Below are 13,839 nucleotides of genomic sequence, written 5' to 3' on the forward strand. Positions count from 1 at the left end.
TTTAATCCTTTGCAATCTATTTGGTTTTATATTTAGAATTGTTTTTATATTTCTATTTGTACTACATTGTAAACTGCCCAGAGTCAGACCATATACATTTGATAAATAAATTAATAACACATTTTATTAAAAGGAATATATTTTCCTGAACCGTAGCTCACTGCATCAGATACGTGGTGTGATTAAACCATGGATTTGAAAAGAAGAAGGAGTGGGTAGAGAAGAAAAGTTATTCAGATGCAGTTACATATGTGAGGCAGATTACAAATGCATCATTAAATAGCAATTATAATATATTAAAACCTGTCTTTTTAAGACCTTCTGAGACAATCTAAAATCTTTTGAAATATGCACATTAGGCTGTTTCTCCCTCTATGATTATGGTATAATTTTGTTATTGTAATGTGAATGAGAGTTTATAGCCTGGTTTGTGAGAGACGGTATATTATGCTCTATAGTGCCTTTGTTTTTTTTCTTTTACAGTAGACATAACTGTAGTTATGGTGCTTCTAGTGCAACAGCATAGCAAACCTATGATACATATTATGATAATAGCTTTGAACTCACATTTCGTGTGTATGTATAAAAACATAATGACTGTTTTCCGGTATTTGGAATCTTAGAAGTCAAAATTCTGAATCTAATTTAGTTTAGTTTAGTTTAATTTAGCCCTATTTAAGATTCCGGACTTGAACGTTTTGTATCCAGGGTGAAAAGATGCATTTACAAATTGGCTTATGAAAAATTATCATAATTCCTAAAGAAATTAAGACTGGCCATATTAGTTGAAAAATACATAAGAAGTCTTCCATTTTAGGGATATTTCTCAGCATAGCTTTCTTTAGTTTATTGCTCACTAAACATATTGGCTTTTAGTTCCCCAAATCCTTAGCCAAAGTGCCATTTGAAAACCAACATATCTTGGAGGTTCCTAGCATAACCTAATGTTTTAATAAAACTGAGCATGAGAAATACTAATTGCAAAAGATATTTCTTGAAATGATGGATAGTTTTGATAGTTGCCACCTATTTCTATCACATTTGTCCAGTATTAACTCAACAGAAATATTTCCATGTGACCAAGTGGAAATTGGCTAGGCATCTCTCTTTACTGCTGTAGTCTTCAGAATACAGAAAGTAAGTAAAGTAGTATAAAGGCAAAATTTGTTTTTTCTCCCAGCTGACCAATAATAGAGTGCAAAAAATACAATTCAATCACAGTCTGTCTCACGCTCATTTCCCAAATATACTGTACACTGGTTTGGCTGTTGCCTTTATCCCAACCAGCTGAATAGTTGTTATAAAATGATAATTGTGAAGCTGTCATTGTTCTGTTGCATTTTTTTTTAAAAATGGAATTGTGGAAAGAAGGTGAAATACTTGCAGCCAGACATTTTTCTCAATAGCTGTAACTGGGAAAATAAAGTTATCTACTGGCTTCAATAGAGGAATGGGGTATTTATTCTAAAATAGCAAACTTTGCCTTCAGACAGGCACCTGAAGATTTGTGGGGACGGCAAGGAACTTTAGACTTTAAGCAATTATGACCACAATGTTTAATCAGCAGAACAATGGAAAGTGGAGTAATGCAGGATCTCTTGTCAATGGGGAAAATCACAATTTCTGTTGGCCTTCATCAGAGCAATGGTGGTGCAAGGGGTAGAATGCAGTATTGCAGGCTGACTCTGCCCACAGCCAGGAGTTTGATCCTGACTGGCTCAAGGTCGACTCAGCCTTCCATCCTTTCAAGGTCAGTAAAATGAGGAGCCAGATTGTTGAGGGCAATATGCTGACATTGTAAACTGCTCAGAGAGTGCTATAAAACATTAGGCAGCATATATAAGTCTAAGTGTTATTGCTATTGCTATCATGGGAGATGGAAAGATCAGATATACTACAGTTGTGTTGAAAATAAAACAACCCAACCATAGGCACCTGCAGGGATCAAAAGCCATGGAAGATAATTTCAATATATGATTACTGTGGCAACATTATTATATGCCCAGCGGTAGAAATAGTTGACACTATTCACTATGGAGGAACAGTTGATGAAATTGGCACATCTTGCTGAGATGACTAAATTAACTTCTTTGATTAGAGAAAAAACATTATATTTATTGGTGACTGGAAACCTCTTATAGACTTGTGTAAAAAATGAAAAAAAATGAACTTGTGATTTATGGTTTGTTGATTAAACAGGACAGATTATAGAAAGAGAAGTGATGTGGTGAGGATTTAGAGAAAGATTAAAATATATTGTAATTATAACTGCTGTGAAGAGTATCAGAAGCCACATATTTATATCTTTTCTTTTGTATTTTTCTTCACTGTTTTTCTTTTCGTGAATTTTTACTTCTTTGATTTCCTTCCTTTTTTCTTCTTTATTTTATATTCCTTTGTATTCATTTTGATCTTCTTGTTTAAAAATTTCAATAACAATTACATAGGCATCTGCAGGGATGGTGAAAAATATCAAGGTGGTGGCTTAATCATGCAGTTGTGACCACTATCTTCACTTTTTGAAAATCTGCCATGCCCTGGAGATGCCTCTGATCCCACATACTAAATGTAGGTGTTAGTGTGGGAATATAGAGCTCTGGTACAGATTCAGAAATAATTAAGGACTTTTAGGGTTCCCGTGCTTCTTAAAGAATGAAAATAAATGCACAAAACAGGACAGAAGGTGGTAGATTAAGATACATAAAAAACCAGGCTAAGACACAAACCTGTTGGCTCTACTATTTGCCAAGCCACAGTCATGGAGAACTGGTAATTAAATATGTAGCTGATCAATTAACCTTCCATACTTATTCTCATGTGATATGGTTATGAGGTAGTGATGAGGCTGACTTGAAGTCAAATATCTATTCTTAACCAGCCAAGGCAAAAGGCTTTAGAAACAGAAATGAAGCAAATGAAGGTACAGAGTCAAACTTGGAAATAAGAAAGTACATAGAATAAACAGCAATGGTTTTTTGTTTTGGTTTTTTTTTTTGTATAGGATACATAGAATAAAGTTTTTAGATTGGCTTTTTCTATAAAATCTTCTTTGGAGATTCATTTTCCCAGCTACACCATAAAATACATAAGACATGATCTGAAGTAGCTTGTCAAATCTATCAAAAGCATTATGTTTATGTAATCTTAGACTATTTACAAATTCTATATTGTAATCTGGTTCCCAAGTTTCTGAGCTTCTTACTCATCTGATATGCATTATGGAACTACAGTACCAAAAGATATAAGATGGAAGCAGAGCAAAAGGTGGTTAAAATGATTTTTTGTCCCCCTGCAATGCTTTTAATATACAGTATGCAATTTTACTGAAGTTATTTTTTATTTGTTCATCACATTTCTGTACCCTCCACCTCAGAAGGAAGGTATGCCACTGAAATGAAATTATTTATTTCTTTATTTTGAGTAAATAAGTGAAACCATGTTCTGTCCTCAAACTTTTTAACCATGCAGTCTAAGTACTATGTTGTTTGTTTGCATGGAAAGGTTTAATTAGCAAGCCACTTACCTGCTTCAAGGAGGGCACTAACTCCCTGGGGGGCAGAGCATAGGTAATATTTAACTTTATCTCTCTCCTGTTTCTGGTACTTTAGCCTGGCAATAAGCAATGTAAAACAACTGTGTGTGTGTGGTGTGTTTACACAAGTTGTTCTTCTGATCTAAGCAAAACTGGAGGTCATATAATCTACCTACCTTTATGCTGCCTATTCATAAAGTAGTGCAGTTTGCTACTGAATCCTCCAGAGCAAAAACAACAAAAAGTACCATGTTTTGCGACCCTAAGGCACAATAGAGACATACAGGAACAATTGCTCCTTAATATACCTTCGTTTTGCTTTCTTCCAGATCGCCTCTATCTTTACAGATCTCAAGATAGCAATTGATAAAAGAGCATTCAGAAATATACCTGATATTACAAAATATGTCACGGAATACAGCCTATGCTTAAAGATATTTCCCAGCCTCTCCTGTACTGCCTAGAAATTCTTGGTGTTTCACTTCCAACACATCTCAAGGCTGCCAGCTTGTGGAAGGCTGTCTTAGCTGCAGTTCTGGAGACAGATACCATCCACCATGCCGGTTCTCAGAACAGCATTCTATTCAATGACTCCCCTTCCTCAGTTCATTTGTCTCTGCTCTGTGTTCCTCATCCAAGGTCCGAGGATTTTCTCAAGCTTCCAGGACCATCTGAAATAAGGTGGCTGAGAGGGCTCCTTAAATCAATGGAACCCCATGAGTGGAATCCCCTCCACAGGGGATGTCCTTCCAGGGACAAACATTGTTGGAGTACTAGATGGGACCCAATTACCTTCTGTTAATGGCTTATTTGTGCTTAGCCAAGCCATGGACCCCAAAGGTTTGCCTTTCTTTGCATTAGTCATACTGAAAACAGTTCAAAGTCCTTCTAATTGTAACTTCTCTGGAAAAAATGTGCTGTTCAGCATACCTGAAACAATTATCCAAATTAATTTAAAATGTAAAGGGAACCTGGAAAGAAAAGGAGAGTAGGGCCATTCTGCAGCAATAGTAGGGAAGAGAAAAATAGAGGGAGATGAAAAAGCATGCTGGGGTGAGGGAGAAGCTCCTGGATGAGGAAATGTTGGAGGCAAGAGGGGTATGTGTGACAAAAATAATAGAGTAGACTCCAGCAATTGGAGAGGAGGATTCCCAAAGGGCATCTTGCCTACAGCTGCTTTAACTCTGGCAACACAGCTGGGCCTCACCCCCTCTACCACTTTTTTTGACATCTGTCATGTGCTGGAAAGAATCCTAGCTGTTCTTCTCAGGAAGATTTTTTTTTCTCTCAGTTTAGAAGATAATCTTCCATGATTTTATACCATGCTCTAGATCTGCATGACAAGCAGACATCCAACGCTGCTCCGAGACATGAAAAAGGACCACCATGAAGTTAGAGCTTGTGCATGTTTCCCCTTGGTCTTCCTTGTTCTGTATCTTGATGGGTCACTATAAAGCAGCGTTTTTCAAGCTTAGCAACTTTAAAGCTAGCTGGGAATTATGGGGTATGAAATCCACACATCTTAAGTTGCTGAGTTTGTAAAATGCTGCTATAAAGTCTCTGATAGCATCCCTTGATTTCCATGTCTTAAGTACGTGTATTTGAAATAAATGCATGTTCTTTCCAAAATTACTTGTACCGCCATTTTATTTTCTTGCATCTCACGTCTTGGAATTACAACTCGCAGAATTCTCAGCTGGCTTGGCTAAAATGGAAGTATGAATAGTAGTAAATTTTCTAATACTATTAGTTGGAAATACAGTGCAAACAGAAGAGAATAATATGCCTTGTAAACCAGAGTAACTACCGGCACATGTTACACTGGCATTCCTGCTGAATGAGGTACAAGCATTGTTTTTTCCCACAAGGTACAAAGAATTCTGTGAACTTAGTTACTGGTAAACTTCAGCCCAATAGGCAAAAGCTGATCTACTGTGGTTTGTGGCAAAGTGCCCGGATGAAGTAAAAGCTGCGTAGGACCAATTAAGAGCAAAGTTTCCTTAAACCTAGTCCTCAAAATGATCCACTCTGAGACTAGAAACCTTTGTTTACTAAACAAGATATGCAACATTAGAAGGCGGAAATTAGCACAGGACTTAAACAGCTTCTTCACCCAGATATAATAAATTGAAAACTACAAGTAGCCCAGCCTCGAAGACCCCAGAATTCATCATGTTATATTGGTGCTATGTGAGCAGTGCTGGCTCCAGTTTCTTTCCAGGTGCAATTCAAAGTGCTGATTATCATCTTTAAAGGCATGGGACCAGGTTATTTGTGGAACCACCTCTCCCTGTGGAAATCTGCCTTTTCTATAAATCAAATAACGTGGGCGCACTCCAAATACTTCTAGCAGAAGTATTTCTAAAATACTTCTAGCAGACCTTGGAAGCTCATCTCCGTAGCTGCTCCAGCCCACTGGAATACACTACCCTCAATATCTGGCAAGCTCCCACCCTCCTTACTCTCCTTACCCTTGAGAGGCTGGCTCTTCCAACAAGCTTTGGGCTAAGATGAATGTTGATGTATGGGAATTTTTGTTTTGGGCACCATAAATTGTTTCAAATCTGGGTTTATTGCTATTTTATGTTTTATTATGTCCTTGTAAACCACCCTAAGATGTATATAAGATGAGTTGCCATATACATTTTTTAGACTAAAAATATGTCTAAATGTTGAAACACTGATAAATCATATTTTGTTATTTTATCGATTCATTTGAGAGCTATAAAAAGTCATTTTTTTAAATGGAATGGTATGTCCAGTGCTTTTTTGTAAAAAAAAAAAAAAAAAGTGTTGGAACTCACACACGTCATACAACCCGCCTTGCCTACCCTACAAGGTTCCATCCAAAAAAGGTACCGGAACTCCGTTCTGGGCGTTCTGTGACAAAAAAAGCCCTGGGTATGTCATTTTAGCAGGAGCATCTTTAAAAGCCAAAAAAGATCCTTGTATTCACTTGGCTAGACCAAAAAAATAGTCAATATGATTCGATTTTTTTTATATTTCTCTCCCTTCCTCTCTACTTGTAGTTGGAGGGGAACAAAATTATTGCATACTGTGTTTCCCCAAAAATAAGACCCGCTCTTATAACTTTTTTGCATCCAAAAGAGGCACCAGGGGGATATTTTCTTACTATCTTATTTTGGGGGATCTCTTACCCACTTACCTAAGGACCGCCATAGCCAGGCCTCCCACACTCTGACACTTGTTGCGCCGCTGTCCGCTGTTCTGTTTCTAACAGAAGATGATACCATCACTATTTTAAGATCTGCTGACGCTGCATTCATTTTGCAATGAGCAAAATGTTACAGGAATTTTGTCCAAGCAACTATAATAGTTCAGTATACAGAACCTATGTGGTGGTGCCATCAACTGGTAACATCTGGAATTACATTTACTTCATTATTTACATTGTATATAAATTCAAAATGAACTTTTAGAAACAGACCAGACTTGGGATTTGAATGTTTTTTAGGATGGAAGACCCATTCTGCTATTTTGAGAAGTTGCTATAGGTGCTCTTGCAAACTGGCTGCAGAGGAAGCCTTGCCCAATCACAAGCTGGTTGCCACAGGAATATAACCAGTTGCTAGACTACAGCTTACTTTGGGGCAGGTATATTAGGGGCAGATAGCACACTTTTTTCAGGGCAGATAGCACACTTATAAAAGGGCACTGAGCTATAGCCAGAGTTTACTTACGCATCAAGGAGCCTGCAAGATTGGACTGAGAGAGAATGGCTGTACCAAGGTCACTAAATCAAGTTTCGTGATTGAGGGAAGACAAGGACCTAGTCTTCCTACTCCTATTGCAACACATTAACCACTGCACCATACTGGCACTTTGAATTTATAAGGTCCATGCAGGACCTTAGGGGGGAAAAGATGGTTTTGGAGGAACAATATTGAATTTCAGGATTTAATGACCATCATCTAACTAGCAGTTTCCAGGCATTTCATCAGCAACTATTGCTGGCATCCTCAAAGGCAATCATAGACAAAGGCAACTGAATAGGGACTGACTGGGCTGCTGTCTTTAAAGCCAAATGACCTGACCAGGTTGGTTTTTAGCCAAACTGGTTTGTTTTTGGTGCAGGTTGGTGAAGGCTAGTCTCACATTGGTTCTTTGTTGTGCCAATCCTAATTGGTGGTTTTAGTGCTGTTTGATCCTGATTGTTCATGCTGGCTTCTGATTGGTCATAATCTGCAGTGCCTCTTGTAGCAGACCACCTTGCCTCTGAAGATGCCAGCCACAGATGCCAGCAAAACATCAGGAAATTCTATTGTCAATACCACAGTCATTATTGTTCTGTCCACATAACTAAAAGCTTTGCAGTTCAATAGTCAATATAGTCAAATGTAGTCAAATTTCTATAGTGAAAATCAATGTCCGAAAAAGGTGTTCAGACAACTACAATATAGAAGCAGGATAACTATATATTTTATTTGATAGCTCTATCTACTTGATAGGTCTGCCCACTTGAAATACATTTTGGGCAAATAATTCAGGTGGGAAAAATCTTAATGGGCCAGACAACATTGTGTATGACTTGGTAGAAATATTGTTTCTTATATGTCTAAAGAAATACCAACTGTAGCATGAACTGTAGAGCTAAACCCAACTGATTTTACAAAACCACTATGAGAACTGGCAATGTGGAAATTACAATGGCTTACATACAGGTCGTGAACCTCCACCACAGTTAAACTTCATGAAGGTGAAGGTTTGTTCCTCAAGCTTGTGGGCTGGTTTCCAAATGTTTCATTACTAGGCTAGGTAACATCTTCAGTGGAGTTTAAGGGGTGTCAGTGTCAGTGTTCTTCTGTTTATAATGGCTTCCGGTGTGGGTGTGTCAGGTGAAGATGTTGTCTGACCCACCTACACCTGAAGCCCTTATAAACAGAAGAACACTGACACTGACATCCCCTAAACTCCACTGAAGATGTTAGTTAGCTTGGTAACAAAACATTCGGAAACCAACCCACAAGCTTGGAGAACGAACCTTCGCCCTCATCCTACACCCGAGCTACAGATATTCGCCATTAAATTTCATATTACAGGCAACAATACAGTCCATCCACCATTATTTGGAAAATCCAAAAGAAACACAGAATCTGAATATTTGTTCTTGATGCTACTCATTTTTTTTCTTTAATGGAATACAGAGAAAGTATAGTTGCATATCTCAAATTATATATCATGGAACAGGTCGAAAGATTTTCTTGCTGAATAAAGCAAGCATCAAAGCCTCTGTAGTTACAGTCTGGGCTGCATTTCAATCAGTAGGTGATGGCATCTCTTGAGCAAAGGTCTGATCTGAGATGATGTCAGATAAAGAACCAGCTTTCTTTCTGCATTTCAAATGCCAACAACTCAGAATTCCCATGTTTTCTGTATGGCAGAGATGGTACTGTACTGACAGATTGTGGCAATAATCATTGTGTGGACATGTGCTAGCAAGAAAGCAAGTGTTCCTGTTGGCCTGATGGCATGAATTGCAGTACAGGTAGTCCTTGATTTATGACCACAATTCAGCCCAAAATTTCTGTTGCTAAGCAAGACAGTTGTTGAGTTGAGTTTTGCCCTATTTTACATCTTTTCTTGCTATAGTTGTTAAATGAATCACTGCAGCTGTTAAGTTAGTAACACAGTTGCTAAGTGAATCTGACTTCCCAATTGACTTTGCTTGTCAAAGGTTTGCAAAAGATGAACACATGACATTGCAACTGTCATAAACTGTCATTGCAACATGCTATTTCCCAAGTGTCCAAATTTTGATCACACTATCACAGGGATGCTGCAACAGTTATAAGTGTAAAAAATGGTCATAAGTCACTTTTTCCAGTGCCATTGTAACTTCAAATGGTCACTAAATGAATTATTGTAAGTCAAGAACTACCTGTAATAAAACCTTCCCTAATGTCCAAAAATGCTGTGGGACAATAGATAATGCAGAAAAACAATGAGACACAGGAAGCACCAAGAAGAAAAAAAAAAGTGATGCATGTAGGCTCTATGGAAGGGCTCTTCATGTTTCTATGAAAGAAATATGACCTGAAATAAATAGAAAAAGCAGAATAATAGTTAATTACATTATAGAACTCTAGGAAAAACACCTACAGTAGAACATCTGGGCTGAAAAAAAAACACATGCTGTCATAGTCAAACTGTGACTTGTAAGGACCAAAGTTAAATAACAAAAACAAAATGATTTCCATGATTGAAATGAAGAGTTAGGAATATTCATGAGGAATATTCATAATATAGGGCACTAGTTTCTGCAGTGGGTAACACACAATTTTCTACAAACATCTGTTATTGCTTGTTTTATTGTGCTATACCATAGCTGTTACACCATCAAATACATAAATGCATATTAAGAAATCAGAATAAATAACTGCAACCAAATTGTATAGCAATACAGAAAGCAATGAACATGTAAAATGCACACAATCTTTATCATATGAAACCAGCAAGGACCAGACAGAAGGGGAGCAGTAAGAAATTAAGAAAAGGTATGTTTTTTTTTAAATTACCCCATACATTATGCTTCACTAAGAAAAAATGTATCTTCTTAAGAACAAACTGACTTGTATGTTTATTAAACCATCCCACAAATTCGCATTTAAGTCTTTGGATAAATGAGAAAAGGTCAGCACTACAATGAGGCTTAAGTTTGTAAGGTTACAACTTTCCCTTGCCCAAACCAATGGTCAATTATTTAGCCTTGCAATGGACACTAAGGAGCTTGCCAACAGATAGTTTTACTCTGCAAAAAAGAAAGAGAAGATTTACAAGATCTGTACACCTCCATTTTGTATATTTCTAAGGAAAGTGCATAGCAGTGAACTGCATTTCTTGTTTTGTGATTAGAAATTGGATTATTTGGGAAACTGGCTAGGGTTAGGACTAGAAATCAAAAAAATATTATTTTGCTCTAGTAGACATGGTTGAGATTTGTTTCTAAAACTGCATAGAAAACAAAGCACAAACAAGAGTGTAGATTTGTGCCCAAGACAAAATACATGTTTCAGAAAAGTTATTGTATGGCTATTTTCTCTGACATTCAGCCATTATGCCATAATTGGAATGTCCATAACTGAGTCAGCAAGTCAAAGTTCTAATGGGTTATTCATGCTCAGATGGCATGACGGTATACCTCTTATTTCTAAAGTTCTGACACTATCATTCTTTTAAAATTAAGATAAGGTGCAAAACCACAATGAACCTTATAGAAAATCCAATATGATAAATAAATTAAAGTCTTCTTCAAGTAACCCTGATTCATGATGACTTCAGGGAAATATTCCTGTAGAATTCTTGACATCAACAAAGAAGTAATTTGCCACTGCTTTTAAGACTATTTGTTTTTTTATTTTCAAGCCTGACCTGTGCTAGTATTTCTTGGTGATCTCTCAGGTATGACTCTGCTTAGATTTTTGAGGCCAACCAATCTCACTCAGTTGCTGCCTGGCCGAAAATATGTTATTTCCTCCAAAGAACTATTTCAGGTAAGTAGATAGGGCTGATTAGTGCTAAGATAAAGGCCTGATGTTTTTATACTGAATTGGCCATTAAATCAGTTGTATCCAAGATCTTAGCATTGGAAATGTTAATCAGGCACCGTAATCCCTTTGAGTTTGGGACCTTTAGCAATGCTGCACAAAACTGATAAAATATTTTAAAAGGATGCCATTGGGGGAAAGGCATACTTCTCATTGTCCTGTTGGTGATTTGGCAGCATCAAACATCTTCTTCCTGCCTTCCATTCCTGACATGGCCTCCACATTCTTACGCCAGTCACCCACTTCTACTGGACGTTCCTGTGAAGGAAACCAAGACGTTAGTCCTTACTTGAGGAGGAACATAAGCAAAGGGCTAACTTATACAAGTAGAGATGAAGATATACACTCTGTATATGCCATAGGAACAGAAAGGTGAGGAATACAATGTAAGGTCACATGACTAAACTTTTATAAATATAGTTAATATAGGAAGGGTTCCATAAGGGTATATTGTACTGGCAGGTTTCCTGGCATACATTAATATATGCAGAAAATAGAATCTAGACAGGCTGAGCACCAATAAACTCTTCAAAAAGAGTTATTTAAAAAAAAACAGTCTTTGGTATTCAGGAAGTAAAGATGAATATACGAACCAAGATTTAAAGGACAGAATCAAAGCATCTTCTAATTTAAATCGAAACTGTACTGTTTAAGCACTGGAATATATGCCTGTATCCAGGTTAGCTCTGTCTGGAATTTACCATATGCTAACATTTTTCAGATCTATTTTCAGATTTATTACTATGTGTAATAAAGAAAAAGGCCTGAATCATTAAACCTTTTATTTCCTTCATCAATATCCTTGCAAAACTGGTCTAAGCACTGACTTTTCATCCAAGGGAATCAATATAATAAATAGAAAGTGTTGATCTCTGTGGTTGAATTATGTTATCCATGACAGGCTGCTGAAAATTATTTTCTGTGTATTGAGTGACTAGTTATCCCGGAATGATATTTGCAAACATTCATATCATCACTTGCTCCTATGCATAGCTGGCAATGTTTGGTATGCTAAAACCCATCTATAGATTTGATAACCCTTTGTTTAAGTCACCTGACAGTAACATATTTCTTCATTTCTGGCTTGCTTTAACTCTTTTTTATTGTCATCTTTAAGAGTTACAGATATTTCAATGGCCCATCTGCCTTTTTCTTTATTTTTTCATCAGGTACTATATTCAACTGTTTCTTATCTACAAATGTTCACCACAACTGGAACCAGAATTTCAATTGCTAAACAAGGTGGTTGTTAAGTGAGTCATGCCTGACTTTACAACATTTTCCATGGTTGTTAAGTGAATCACTGCAGTTGTTAAATAAATCATATGGTCATTAAGTGAATCCGGCTTCCTCCATTGACTTTGCTGGCTGGGAAAGCTGCAAATGGTGATCATGTGACTCAGGGATGCAGAATTACTGTATTGTAAATATATGCCATTTGCCAAGCACCCCAATTTTGATCGCATAACTCTGGGGATGCTGCGATGGCCATAAGTGCAAGGATTGGTCATAGGTCACTTTGTTCAGTGCCGGTGTAAGTTTGAGTAGTCATTAAACCAATGTTTGCAAGCTGAGGACTACCTGTAGACCAAGAAAATTCCAGTCTAGAAGATGCAATAAAATACAGTGGTTTTCTTCCATGATAAAATCCTGGTTCCTATTGGCGGTGCATAGAGAATTGCAAATCATATGGAACTTATCAATTTTACTTTAATGAGTGGGCTCTCCAACAATTTTCACAATTCTCATCCTTCATGGGAGAAGCTGTCTTAATTTTAGTTCCTGTTCTATAATACCTTTTACAATCCTCAATCTATTTAATAATGTTCATTTATGAACTGTTAAAGGTAAGGAATATCTATCTATCTATCTATCTATCTATTTATTATTAAATTTATATGCCACCCATCTGGCCATCACGAGGCTCTATGGAAGAATATTAATCAAGAGAAAACACAAGAACATATTTCTTCATGGATGACATAAAAAAAAATGCAAGTACATGGGACACTGAGCAAACGTGATATACAGGGCAATAGGTGAGATTTCCAGTCCCCGACCTTTTCTGTGTCCTCCTTCTTGACAGACTTGAGGTTGGCTCTCAGGTCCATAGATACTTTGTGCTTTGAGCCAAGCAGAGCTCTAAGCATGGCATCTGCAGACACCCGGACACGGCGCAAGGGAGGACGCTTGAATTTTCCCCTAAGGTCAAGCACCTTCAGTTTCAAGTCTTTAATCTGAAGAATAGACAATATACACGGTCATGTATCATAAGAGATCTAAGGACACACACACAAAAACCTACTCTTTCCCAGGAAAATGGTAGTAGGAGTCCAGCCCACTTGCTAGGTTACAAGAAGGAATGCTTTGGAAAGCTTCTTTTGCTGAAAGATATTCTGCATTCTGTATTAGGTATGTTAGCTGCCTTGAGTTATTTATAAAAATAATAAAGGTGGGAATATAAATAATATAAACAAATATTCAGTAGCCTCTGAAAAACTGTCACAGGAGCCGTGGTTTATAATCTCAGTTTCCTTGCTTTCAGTCTGCACACATTTTATTCATTCCACTAATAAGGGGGAAATTAGCATCTCTACTAAAGCAAGAAAACATATAAAGTTTTATATATAGAACATTAGCCTGGAATCCATATTTAAAAATAATAATCCAGAGCTCTTATGGAAGATTCTGGAGATGTTCCTATTTACAATTTAAGACAAAGAAATGCTCCATTCTGGTTAC

At 37.1% G+C, this 13,839-nt stretch overlaps 1 protein-coding gene across 1 annotated transcript in view; it reads right to left on the minus strand.

The window, feature by feature from the left end:
• Window positions 1–9,522: 9,522 nt before the first annotated feature.
• TNNI1 (troponin I1, slow skeletal type) overlaps window positions 9,523–13,839 on the minus strand; it is a 9,396-nt gene continuing 5,079 nt past the window's right edge. Inside the window, exons 5-7 of the mRNA XM_015816346.1 lie at window positions 13,158–13,334; window positions 11,245–11,355; window positions 9,523–9,586 (exon numbers count right to left, since the gene is read on the minus strand). Coding sequence (XP_015671832.1) covers window positions 11,248–11,355; window positions 13,158–13,334 — 285 coding nt within the window. The 3' untranslated portion in view covers window positions 9,523–9,586; window positions 11,245–11,247. The remainder of the gene's footprint in view (window positions 9,587–11,244; window positions 11,356–13,157; window positions 13,335–13,839) is intronic.

The sequence above is a fragment of the Protobothrops mucrosquamatus genome, unplaced genomic scaffold (assembly GCF_001527695.2).
Source record: "Protobothrops mucrosquamatus isolate PMUCROS unplaced genomic scaffold, P.Mucros_1.0 scaffold431, whole genome shotgun sequence".
Classification (NCBI taxonomy): domain Eukaryota; kingdom Metazoa; phylum Chordata; class Lepidosauria; order Squamata; family Viperidae; genus Protobothrops; species Protobothrops mucrosquamatus.